At 52.9% G+C, this 13,131-nt stretch overlaps 1 protein-coding gene across 1 annotated transcript in view; it reads left to right on the plus strand.

Moving 5' to 3' along the window:
• The window catches only part of LOC137904125 (enhancer of polycomb homolog 1-like), a 12,509-nt gene extending 5,078 nt beyond the window's left edge, over positions 1 to 7,431 (plus strand). The window contains exons 3-13 of the mRNA XM_068748288.1: positions 4 to 42; positions 372 to 525; positions 1,372 to 1,530; positions 1,626 to 1,715; positions 1,805 to 1,953; positions 2,037 to 2,167; positions 2,240 to 2,443; positions 4,851 to 4,954; positions 5,041 to 5,182; positions 5,349 to 5,628; positions 5,964 to 7,431. Coding sequence (XP_068604389.1) covers positions 4 to 42; positions 372 to 525; positions 1,372 to 1,530; positions 1,626 to 1,715; positions 1,805 to 1,953; positions 2,037 to 2,167; positions 2,240 to 2,443; positions 4,851 to 4,954; positions 5,041 to 5,182; positions 5,349 to 5,628; positions 5,964 to 6,036 — 1,525 coding nt within the window. The 3' untranslated portion in view covers positions 6,037 to 7,431. The remainder of the gene's footprint in view (positions 1 to 3; positions 43 to 371; positions 526 to 1,371; positions 1,531 to 1,625; positions 1,716 to 1,804; positions 1,954 to 2,036; positions 2,168 to 2,239; positions 2,444 to 4,850; positions 4,955 to 5,040; positions 5,183 to 5,348; positions 5,629 to 5,963) is intronic.
• The last annotated feature ends 5,700 nt before the right edge of the window (positions 7,432 to 13,131 follow it).

Here is a 13,131-nt window from a genome sequence, read left to right on the forward strand (position 1 = left end):
GAGGGAGCTGCTGCACCTCACCCTGGAGGTGGTGGAGAAGAGGTGATCTGCTCTGCTGCTGCCTGCGGTGTTTGTTCTGAGGGGGGGGGGGCGCCGCGAGGACGCGGGACCGATGTAACGGAGTCGACCGTGTTTTCTGTGCCGTCGGGGGGGCCGCGGTTCTGTTTATTCAATGATGTTGGGCCAGAATCTGCTCTTTACCTCCGTCTGCACTCCTCTCATCATGGCGTTCTGTTTCTGATCCGTCTGAGCCCGACAGCCGAAGGGAGCGGCTTTACTCCCTGACGCGCTGTCGCGCTTTTATCGGTTTGGGGGGAACCTTCGGTTATCTGCAGGGACCCTCGTCTCCAACGTCTCCGTCTGTCCCTCAGGAACACGATGCCGGACCTGGGCAGCGAGGTGATGGCGGAGGCGCTGGCTCAGAGGGCGCTGATGAGACCCGTCTACACCATCCCCATCATCCCCCTGTCCAACAGCAACCAGTACCGGCACCAGGACCACTCGGATATGAAGGACTATAAGAAAGTAAGGCCATCTACGCACACGCACGCACACACGCACACACGCGCGCACACACGCACACACACGCACACGCACGCACACGCACGCACGCACACACGCACACACACACGTACACACGCACACACGCGCACACACACACACACACACGCACACACGCACACACGCACACACGCGCACGCACACACACACACACGCACACACGCACACACACGCACACACACACACGCGCACACACACACACACACACGCACACACGCACAGAGTGGAGGAGTGATTCTACTCTCTTCTGGAACACAATGTCTGTAAAGTATTAGGAATTAGGAAGGAGTATTGGATCAGCCAGAGTGGGCGTGTCCCGGTATCTGTGATGTCACGCCGGCGGCAGGGTGCGGGTTTGACTCCCTCCGTGTCACCTCATTAGCCGCCTCCTGGCAGCGCGCCTCCTTCACCCGTGACCGGCTGGTTGGCTCGTTCCCTTTTGTTTACACTCGTTCATTCCTGGTGAACCCGCCCCCGTGGCGCTGAACCCCCGCTCTCCTCCCTTTGATCCGACTGTAGAACTCTGTTTGCCTTGTCCCCCGTGTCTGAATGGGCCTGAATGGGATCCGACTAATCCAGGCGGCGTTTGAGTCTGCTCAGGCAGGGGGGGGGCCTTCCCACTGGGGAGGTTGGGGGCGAGCCATGGCACGGGTTGTAGAGGAGGAGGAGGAGGAGGAAGGCCAGCCATCTGTCTCTGCAGCGGCATCTGGCACATGCCCCCATCTGCATATCAATGCCCCCCCCCCCTACTTACTGTTGTTCAGCGGCGCCTTTTTAAACACGCCGCTCCGTCTCCCTCTCCCCGCGCAGCCGGAGAAGGCCGAGGCGGTCCGGACCAAAAGGAAGTACGAGAAGAAGCCCAAGACCCCCCCTCTGTCGGCGCCTCAACATTCAGGGCCCTCCGTGTTCAACCCCAAGGACCTGAACCAGTACGACTTCCCCAGCTCGGACGAGGAGCCCTTCTCCCAGGTAGCGTGGGGGAGGAGTTTGCCGCTGGGGGGAGGAGTTTGCCGCTGGGCGGTCTTGAAGACGCTTTCTTCTGCTAACGTGATGCTATTGTTCAGATCCATTCGGGTTCCTCGGAGGCAGAGGAGGAGAACGACCCGGATGGCTGCTACGGGTTCAGGAGGAAGGCCGGCTGTCACTACTACGCTGTGAGTGCCCCCCCCCCCCACAAACAGCAGGCCGGTCAGTCTGGCTGCCCTGCCTGTTTTATTTCATTTATTTACATCTTCCTCTCTAGTCTCGTCCGGACCGGAGTGGCAGCTGGCCGTGGGTACGCCCATCGGAGGGGGGGCGGGGCGAGCCGCGGTTCCGCTACTGCCTGACGTCGCTCAACACGCCGCGGTGCTGCATCGGGTTGGCCCGGCGCCGGCTGGGGAGGGGGGGCAGGTTAGCGCGGTCCACCTGTGGGTCCACCGGTGATGATCCGGTTCCTCGTGAGAACCTCTATTACATACCGGTTCTGCTTTCAGGATCCTGCTGGACCGAGCGCACGCGGGCCTGGACTCTGACGCGGCGCCTGAACCACTTCCAAACTCTCCGCTCCGCAACTCCAACGCCAGTACCTCAGTAACCGATACCTCGCACTCGACCAGCTCCTCCCACTTCCCCTCCGCTTCATCGTCAGCGTCATCATCCCGGCCGCCGTCTTCTCGGCCGTCTTCTCGGCCGCCTACGGACCTCGGCCGGATTCTTTTGGACATTAAGTCGTGCCGCTGGAGGCACTTCAGGCCACGGACGCTATCCCATCACCTCCCGGGTGGAGGAGGCGTGTCTCGCAGAGGATTTAGGGATTTTAGCCGCACTGCGTCGGGGATAAACCGGACCCTGTCTGGGGGAGCTCAGAGCCGCACTGGCCCCGCCCCCCCACCTGTAATTGGTGAGTCACCTTCCTGTTGTGCCGGGGTGTGTTTTCTGTGTGGTCTTTGGCATCAGAACTGGTCAGAGGATCAATCACTGGTCCCTGATCAGTCCAGCAAATGGAGTCAAGGCTCAGCAGCTCGGCTCCGGTTGTGTCCGTATCAAATGTTTCCAGGATGCAGTGTTGAGCCTTTATTTTGTTTTGGTTTTAAATCAGTTTTATTCGCTGCCGTGTCGTGTCGGCTGCTAATAGCGGCGGTGCGTGGACCGTTTGTGCCTCTCTGGGTGTAGCACGGTTACTACGGTAACGTCCCCGTTGATCAAGCCGCCGTCCTGCTCGCTGATTCCACGGCCGAGCAAACCGAAGTTGGGCTACGTTGGTTGTGTAGCCTGGAGCTGTGTGTTAGAACCTCTGTGTGTGTGTGTGTGTGTGTGTGTGTGTGTGTGATGCAACCCAGGACCTGCTGGTAAAATAGTTCCTGCCCTCCTCGGGGGGCCGTGGTGTGACTGGTACAGACCTCCCGACCCTAATAAATAAATAACGGCCTCAAAGCGTCGCGCTGATCGACCGCTTGGAGCTCGGCCAGCGAGAGAAGACGGGAGGCTTCCTGTCAGACGTTCGTCTCTTAGAACACGAGACTTAATCCGGTCGTGCTCTCGAGGAGGGAACGTTCTTTTCCCATGAATAACATTAAGCGCCGTGCCGTCGTCGTGATTGATTTTGTGCGCGTGAATATTCATGGGACTGGACCCGGGGAAGCAGCGCGGCGGCGTCTCCCTGAGGTTGCAGAACTCGTTCTGATGAGGGAGGCTGCCGGTAAATAGCATGAGCGTTCTGCGTTATTGTGACGCATTCATTCCTGCTGCAGGGGATGGGGGGGGGGGGGGGGGGGCTGACCCGACCTGACCCAACCCCAGCGTCACAACAGAAACGTCACGTAACCTCAGAGAGCACAGACCTTCCCCAAGCAGCTCACTCCCCTCCTAACTGGATCCACACCGTCCACATGGTGATCTGGATCAGCACCAGGAGGTTCTAGATTGTTCTTGTATCTTTATACACCAACATGAAAAGTCAAAGTGGATCAGAGTTTATGTTTATTTTTAACTGATTCTTAATCCATAAATGGTTTCATGTTAAAATGTAATATTTGTTCCTCATTCTGGATCAGAACCAGGAGACATGTTTCATGATGGTTCAGATCGGACCCCTTTATGACTGGGATTACTGGTGACTGAATTAAAAAGCCTCCATTTATAAGTAAATTGGAAAATCCGGATTTGTTTTGTGTCCGGACGGGAATCCGGATCGCTCCCAGAATGTTGTGATTTGAGTTGGACAAAGACCGTCTTCAGGGTTTTTTATGGCGACTCATCCAGCAGTTCTGTAGTTCTGCTAACAGACAGACAAACGCTGTCAAACATCCACGTCTGACTTTAATGTTTAATTTGAGTCTGGATCTATAAAAACATTTCATCAGAACCTCACAATAAAGAAAACGACGGTCTTTGTGGACTAAATAAAATGTCCCAGTTTTAAAGTTGACTTTTCCTTTAGTGAATCATTAATCGCCCGCCTGAAGGTCGTCTGTAATGAACGACCAGTCAAACCGCTCTCTGGCACGAGGGGGCGGTTACTTTCTGCGTTATTTTGACCGTTCTAAAACCGTTCAAGCTCCGAGGTCAGAGGTGAAGCGGGAGTTCGGAGTTGGAATTGAGTTTCAGTTGAATGGGAATGTTTATCATACATCAGGGTCAAGGGTCAACCTCATTGTGTATCGATGCATTTATGGTCATTATTCTACAGCGTGACTCGGAAGGGGTGTGGGGGGGGCGGTGTTCGGGTTTCTGCAGCGAAAGATCGGAGAACTTGCCCGTTTCATCTCTTTGAAGGAAGAGCGCCTCCGTTTAGTCGTTATAAAACGACCGAAGCGCTCAAAGGAGCGACGCCTCAACCCAAGGCCGCACGGAGAGGACATCGTGCTGGGGGGGGGGGGGGGTTAGAGCCGCTTCCTTTCTGCTCCGGGGTGAAGGCGGCGCTTTCTGAATGCCGGTATTCAAGCGAAGTGTAAAGTTCTGCCGCTGAAAGGACCGTGTTCTCCGCGGTCGACTGCTGGAGCGTCTCCATGGAGACGATTCTGTGAAATAGTGGCGGATTAACGATGTCTTTCGTTTCACTGGTAACCGCGGCGACTGCCTGTAGAGGGAGGAGGTCGCGGTGAGAGAGGGTTAGATCAACGTTTACCTTCGCTGTGTGATGAGGAGGAGGCCTGAGAGCTGCCGTTCGCCGTGCACTTCCTGTCATGTGACTGCAGCACGCGAGCATCCTGTGATGTTTACGTCCTTTACGCCGACGCGTTAGCCACGGCGAGCTTCAACGTTAGCTCCACCCCCTCCCCGTTCTCACGTCTGGGTTCCGTCCTCAGCGTTCACGGCGGAGCAGTACCAGCAGCACCAGGAGCAGCTGGTCCAGATGCAGAGACGGCAGCTGGAGCAGAGCCAGCAGCAGCAGCAGGCCGGCAAGGCGCAGGTCAGTGAGGTCACCCGGGCCCGTCCGGTTCCAACGCTGAGTTCTGCTTGTGTACCGGTCCGAACGTCTCCCTGGTTTCCTCCCAGGCGCTCGCGTCCAAGACGCTGGACCAAGCCAGCGCCCAGTTCGCCGCGTCGGCCCTCGTCACCACGGACCAGCTGCTGACCTTCAAGTCCAAAGAGGAGTCGGTGCTGTCGAGCGGCGTCAACGGCGTCCTGGCGGGGGCAGGTGAGACGCCGGGACGGGGTCTCGATCCGTTCCCAGGAGGAATGTCACTATTTAGGAGCAGCTTCAGATGTAGAGGCGGGCAGAGACCGGCGTCACGGCAACGTGACGGTTACCTTGGCGTTGCATCAGCGCCCGGCTAGCCTGAGAGCCTCTCTCTGCTCACCAGGTGTCTTCAAAGGCCTCCACCCGGCCAATCAGCTGCCGCACGCCGCCAACGCCATCCCCGCCCCCACCCCGGGCATCCTGGGATGCAGCGCCCCCGCCTCCACTCAGGTCCTCATCGGGAACAACATCTGTCTGAGCGTGCCGTCGGCCGGCAGCCTGGCTGGACGCCACATTCCCCGGACCCTCGGCAACGTGCCGGCCTCTGCCTTAAAGCTGTCCGCCGCCAACAACCTGCAGATGCCCAAAGTCTCCGGGGCGCCGTCCATGGACCTGGGCTCGAGGTGAGGCGGGGTCACGGGTCACGATCGCGTTTTAGCTCGCTCGGAGCGACAAAATGAATGTGAAATATTTCCGCGTATGAAGGCGGCGTGCGTTAGCAGATCAGGCGGGCGGTGTCGTCTCAGCCCCCCCTCGGGCGCCACATAAAACACGCCGACAGAGGATAAATAGTTTATCAGTTCGTCGCTGTCGTAGCGGAATCGGACCGTTTTGGCGCCGCGGTTGATTCTGGATGAGTTTCAGACAGAAACGTCTGAGGTTGCAAACAGGCGGCGCCGGTCGGGAGTCGAGCCGGGCCGGGCTTCGGAGAGAGCCTAACCTCTGCTCTCCTCCGCAGGGACAACCACGACGAAGACAAGCCAGCACTGAGCAGTTTAGCAGACAACACAGTGGCCATGGAGGTGACGTAGCGGCGTGGGACGGCGTGGGACGAGTCCTCTCTGAGGTGCTGGGCATCGTAGCATCGGGAATGCAAAAAGGGACAGCAGGACTCTAACGGGCCGAAGGGCGGCGACGGCCGATGGACAGCGACGGCCGCTAGCTTGCAATTCTCACCTCTCATACTTTTTAAACCTTTTCGTTTTGTTAAAAGTACAAGATTGACGTGTAAATTATGAGTATCTACAATAACTACATATTTGTCACATCCCCTTGTAAATACTACTTGAATACAGAACTGTCCATTTGTGATGTTTTGCACTTGGGAGTCCGACGTTAAAGGAAAACCCCCGAAGCCAAGCGGAGGACGGGAGTTGTATAGATTTACACATCGTGTGCACGGAGCGGCGCGGCGCGGCGCCGGCTGGTTCGACCTATTTATTGTGCTGTGTTTACAGGTTTCTGTTTGTTCTCGGTTTGTTTGTTCTTTTTTTTGTACACTGTACCTTCGTTGGTTCCTGTGCTGTAGTAAATGTTAGCTAGCTACGGACTGCTGGGTATTTCTGTATATTGTGAACACACAGCAGGCCCCACCCAGCCACGTTTATTTTTGGGTCCCTGTGCTTCTCTGTGGATCATGTGAAAATCAATGGTGACATACATACAGGCCAGGAGGTGGAGGAGGTGGAGGTGGAGGTGGAGGAGGAGGAGGCGGCGCTCCTCTCTTCCATCAGCGTCGTCCCAAACACGAGTAACAAAACAGGGATGAAGTCTCTTCCCAGAAGTCTTTGCTGCTTCTGATTAAAGCACTATTTTATTGTGATGTTCCGTTCATGGTTTTGATAAATATCAATGCTGCTTTTGTATTTGTTTGTTTTTGAAGGGGTCGCTCCTCGGCCCCCTTTATTTTCTTATTTTTTCGTAAAAGACAATTTTGGTTATTTTTGTATTTTTTCTTGTGGTAAAGCTTTTCGGTTCGTTCAAAGACTTCATTCTTTTGTTGGTTTGTTACTTGAGGGAGGTGACTGGGCAGCGATCGCTGTACGTGTTTCATCATTCCAGTTTCTAATGACAAAAAAATGCTAACGAGGGGCCGCCGGGGACGAGTCCTCGCCGCCCCTCTTTTCTTTATTTTCCTTTTTTTTCTTTGAAAAAAGAATCTCCAGACGGCTGCGAGGCCAAAAACCACAAGTATTGGGTGCCTTCCTTTGGGGAAATGTTTGTACTCTCTTCTGTGAAGAGTTCGGCACAAAGGCAGCGTTACTTAGTAGCGCTTCTCGTCTTTGTCGGGATCTGAATGCCCCGTCCAACGGCAGGATTTATCCTCGAGGTTTACTTGTCCCACCCGGAGGCTGAAAAGAATTTTAAAAAATGTGACGAAACTCTCACTAAAACAAGACAATAAAAGCCCAGGGCGTTAAATGTGACTCGTTCGGACTCTGGTCTCGTTTGTGTTCGCTTTCATCCAAAGGAGGTTCAAGGGAGAGTAGCCGAATATTCCGAAGCCCATTCAAGATGCTAACAAACAGGATAAAACTTTCAAAGAGCGGATCAACATTTTAGGAAATGTGTTTTTGCCTTCCTGTCAAAGTTTAGCGAGAACTTTCTATCTGGTCCCTCTGGGCTGAAGAATCGGACACTAAATAGTTCCCAAAATGTCCCGGCAAGAGACACCGAAGCTGGATTGTTGCAATAAGTGTCTTCCTGTTAAGATGTTCATTCTGTCCCACATGTGAATGAACCAATCAGAATCCAGCCACGGCGATCCTGGGGGGGGGGCAGAGTGATGGACGAGGGTGGAGAGACCTGCTACAGAGGGTCCACTGTTTCAGCACCAGCACCTGCCTCCCCGCTTCCCTCCTCTTCATCACCCAGCAACAGGACTCCTCTTCCGGCTCGGGGGACGGGGGACGGTTGTGTCCTCCGTACAGACTTATGTCCGTCCGGTCCCGTCGTCCTCCTCGCGGCTTGTGACGTTTAATTTACGGCTAACGATTAGCGGTTTCACCTGAGCAGGTGTGGACCGTGTTCTATAGATGTCCCTTAAAGGATGTAAATATCCACGGAGGCGGAGTCTCTTCTGGCTCCTCTTGGAAATGTTGAACTCTAATCTGAAGCTGTCCTCGCTAACGATTGAACTCTAATCTGAAACTGTCCTCGCTAACGATTGAACTCTAATCTGAATCTGTCCTCGCTAACGATTGAACTCTAATCTGAATCTGTCCTCGCTAACGATTGAACTCTAATCTGAAACTGTCCTCGCTAACGATTGAACTCTAATCTGAAACTGTCCTCGCTAACGATTGAACTCTAATCTGAAGCTGTCCTCGCTAACGATTGAACTCTAATCTGAAGCTGTCCTCGCTAACGATTGAACTCTAATCTGAAACTGTCCTCGCTAACGATTGAACTCTAATCTGGGACCTGCCCACTCTAGGCTAAAGGCTAATCTATGCTAAACGAGCTGCTGGCGCTGCTGACCAATGGCAGCGCTGCAAAAACATGGAGGATGAACTCTGGTGACCTTAATATCACACCTGGTCACCATGACGTCGCTGCAAACAACATTTATTGTATTTACATGATTGGTCCAGAATCCATTTATTATATATTTTTATTTATATAACCATTAATTATTATCACATGAATATGTAATGTGTGAATATTTAAATGACAGAAGTCCCCTCACATCCGTTCACCAGCATGTTAGCATAGATTTGCAGCGCCCCCATGTGGAGACGTTTGGAATTACACTTTTAAACGTAAAACCTTGCGTGTGTGTTTTATTTTTTATTTTTCCGCATCTTCATCATTTATGTTTGAAGTTCAATCTAAATTTAAACTGTTTGGTTTGGGATTAGAATTGGTTTTAATTTAATTATCTGGTTGTTTCTTTTGTTGTTTAGTTTCTATGTTGTGCTTTTCGTTCTGCTGCATCTGCTAAAAGATAATAAAACCATCCGGCTCCTAATCTGGATTTAGAAACATTGTGTAAACAAACCGTTCCCACTCCTGTTTATGTCAACAGGTAAACAGTTGTTTCAGGATTTGTAAACTAGAAGCTGCCTTCTGATTGGTCAGCAGAGGGAAGCGCTGTTTCACATTTAGAAAACAGAACAGCCGGAACCTCCTTGATGTCCCTGAACCCCTCCCGAGGAGGAGGTCCAGAGGTGAACTCGCTCCTCGTTTACTCCCTGCTCTGTCTTTTATCCCCCCCCCCAACCTAACTCTCCTCCCTTTACTCCTGCCAGGCTTTGCTCCTCTTCATCTCCTCTCCAGGCCGTGACTCATCCTCGTGTGATTCTCTTCATCGTGGATCCGCGTCGGCGCCGAGGGGGGAACTTTTAGCAGCAGCCCCTCCGGATGATTCATCTCACAGCCATGTAAGGAAAACACTTACAGATGGTTCGGGATGAACGCCGGCCCGGATCCTGTGGGCTTCGGAATGCTAATGCATTATGGGTAGCAGCTAAAAACCTGGGTTTGGATGCTGCTTCTGGCATCAAGAGGACATTTGTCCTGTGGCGTGACTCCCCTAGTGGCTGGAAGGCAAAAGAAATAAAAGGGCAAAAAGTGGAGGGCGAATGTTTGTGATCATCAGCGTCATGGCAACGCTGGAAATCCCCTCCATCGCAGTCTGACCGTTATCTTCCACTGACCTTATCTGACATGTGGGGACGGAGGGACGGACGGACGGAGGGACGGACGGACGGAGTCCAAGGAGTCGTTTCCACAGGGCCGGGATTCCGGAGGCCCAGAGCAACATTCAGAGGAAGCACTAGAACTTTGGGATTCCGGCCTGGCGGGCAGGAAGATGAAAGGACGATGATGATGAGCTAAACCGGCTCTTCCTCCTTGGGAACGCTGCTCCGGGACTCTGGATGGCTTTGATCTGTTGTCCCTAGTCCGCCTTTAATGGGAGTAAACAGGAACAAACAAGATGAATGAAGGGGAGGCCGAGGATGAGTCACACACGTCCTCCCTTTACCGAAACAGGTGAAACAGCGCCTCCTCTGGTCAAAGGCGGTTACTGCAACCTCCGCTGAGCAGCAGGTGAAGTGAATTTTCTCTGATTGAGAATCAATCACGTGATTGGACTGTCAGCCTGCGAGGAGCCACTCCGCCATGTTTGCTAAGCATGCTAACAGGAGTAAGGAGCTCCGATGCTAACGCTGTTAGCTCCTGTGGTTTTAGTGAGGTCATGTGACTCTGATCAACCAGCCGCTTCAGGTAATCAATACTCTTTATTATTGTTATCTCTTATCTCTGGGGTTTGTATTGTGTGTTTCCGATTAAAGAAAGAATAGATCATAAATAAATGAAGTTATATAAATACACACTTCTGATCAGATAATTGATCAAAAGCTCCTGTCGGGATGTTAGACCTCCAATAATCAATAACTATTAAAGAGACCAGATATAAAACGCTTTAAAATCACGTCTTCCTTCAGAACTAAACTTTATCTTTATGACATGAACGTAGTTTCAGGTTACGGCTGGACCAGAAGGGGGGGGGGCATCGCTGCAATCTGATTGGTCACTGCTAATATCCTGAAGTATGATTGGTTAAAGGTGAAATGAGAGTAAAACACTGATTAAAAATCTGCATTTCAATTAACTATTATTGATTATTGATATTTAATCTCATGTCAGATTAAAAAAATAACTCAAACATAAAACCAAAAAACGGATTCATTCCGTCATTAACTTTCAGCACGCACGCACACACACACACACACAGCAGAAGTCTGGTTTACATCATTTGTCATATACAAAGGTGTGTGTGTGTGAGTGTGTGTGTCTGTGTGTGTGTGTGTGTGGGGGGGGGGGGGGGGGGGGGGGGTACTTGTTCATGGCGGCAGATTCCTAAAATCCTTGACACCCCCACTGAGTACGCCGAGGCCATTGGATCCTTTGATAAGGACTCTGCGAACACACTCACACACACCTACACGCACTCTCATGCACACACACACATCTATGCATGCAGATAGCGCAGGAATGCTTTCAATCTGGAGAGGCTCCGAGTTTTCAAGATGACACTCGGCACCGGAATTTATTATCCCGGCAAAGCTGGAATTCTGATGCAGCGGGGAATCTGTGTTTGTGCAGGAGAGAGAGAGTTCATCTGAATCCACGTCTCCATGCCGTCTCCCGGGTCGCCTTCTGTCGTGATCCCAAAAAGGTTGTTGCCCCGGCGACCTCCGGGGTCCGCCTCCTCGAGGCCGGGACCTGAGGCGGAGCTTTTCCCTCTCCTCGTTGGTATTCACCCTGCATGTCACCAAGGAGCTATCGCTGCTAACGGCGGTTTGACTGGTTAGCTACCTAGCTACCGGCTAGGTAGCTTAGCTCGCGGTAGTCCGAGGTTCAACGCCGTCCGCACTCGGCGTCGGTCTCCATCGGAGGGTGGGACCACCGCGTGAAGAGGCGTGCCTCATCATCCTCGCCCGGAGCAGCAGCCATTCAGGAAAACGAGCCGGCTAGCTCTGGTTCGCGTCTCGTTTCTATTGAACCCGATAACCCGGCAGCGGTTTGATCCACACTCGGACACGCTCGACGTCCGTCTCCACATCCTGGCCGCACCGGCCGATGGAGACAGATAGAGCCCACGTTTCCCTTCATGGACACCCGCACCAGGATGTGGACGCCGACTCGGCCACTCAGGCATCAGCTCGTAATCTCTGGACCGGGAGATTAACGACTCTGTTGTTGTTCAAGCGATGGAAAGTTTGGGTCACTCTGGGAACGCCGGTCTGCTTCTCCACGTCAGCATCCATATCCCTGACTTATCGCCGAATGAAGATGTTAAAGCTCCGTCGATGAAGGGATCGGATCCGGAAGCCGGGTTGTCTCGGGTCGATCCCTCGCTTACAGGGATCACGAGTCGGGAAAACATTCCAGGTGAAACGTGGGCTTTAAGATCGGACAACATCTGGTGCCGTGCTCTGGGTAGGACAAGAAATCAACATCTGGTGCTGTGCTCCGGGTAGGACAAGAAATCAAACCCGGGACTCATTGATTGTTCTGTTTTTAATGGGTCCGTTTGGAAAGCCGTTAACCTAACGGGTCCCACATGTGCTCGTAAGGCGCGGCGTTTGATCAGCGCACGAACAACGCATCGGGGGGCGGGGGGGCGGGGGGGGGGGGGGGGGTCCATGTGGAAAGAAACGTGTCAGACCTGCAACCTGGGGCTGCCACCGCCATCCACCCCGAAACCAGATCCCGAGCGACCCGGAACGCCGGTGGGAACAGATTTCCACGGTGCCTGGCTTCGGTTCGGTATCTGGCAACACAAGCCCAGCTCTAAACCTGGCAACCCACAGCAAAGACGGATGGAGCTCCTCCGGGAAGGGCCAGAGGAAAACTCCAGATTGGGATAATGATCTGCTGCTTGTGTCCAAAGCGCTGACGGGAAGTTGGGAATGGGCGGGAGGAAAATAGGGAAGTTCGGAAGTTGTTACGACACGTGTTGCCAAGAAATGTAGATAGTAAATTAAGGAAGGTGCACGTCTTGGGGCGAGCGACCAGTTTAGCATGCTAGTTAGCATGAATGTTTGCTAATGCTAAGCTAATATCGCTATAGTGTCGGTTAAAGTTTCGTTTCCCTGGTGGGTTCTCGTCTCATCTTGAACATCAGTCCCCGTTCAGTGATTGGCTGATCATGATTGGAACATATTGATTGATTACAGCTGCAGGTATTGATTGATATTGGAATAGTCCTGTTAATAATTGAAGTTATAAAGTTCCGTTATCTCATTCCTGCTCCGACAGAATTTTAACAAATTACTTGAGCGTTTTAAATACCGCTCCCGTTTATGGGTTCGAACCCGACACCTAGCGGTGAAGCTGGATCCAGCACCGTCAATCCCTGAATGTAAAATATATCCCCATCTGGAATCGATTGATCATGAAGAATCTGACCCACGCTTTAGACGTCAGAGCCGGACGTCGGAATGGAAAACCTGGACGCGGCGGCCGGGAGGATTCCTGATCCACGTGGGCTTCCGTCCGGAGTCGGATGTGAAAACCAGACGTTTGGGAGAGGTGCCGCGCGTGGAGGAAAAACTCCGGGAGACGATTCCTCCCGTTGGAAGCGCTGAACGCTCGATGGAGGCCGGAACAACGAC

Source organism: Brachionichthys hirsutus, chromosome 14 (genome assembly GCF_040956055.1).
Source record: "Brachionichthys hirsutus isolate HB-005 chromosome 14, CSIRO-AGI_Bhir_v1, whole genome shotgun sequence".
In the NCBI taxonomy this organism is placed as follows: Eukaryota; Metazoa; Chordata; class Actinopteri; order Lophiiformes; family Brachionichthyidae; genus Brachionichthys; species Brachionichthys hirsutus.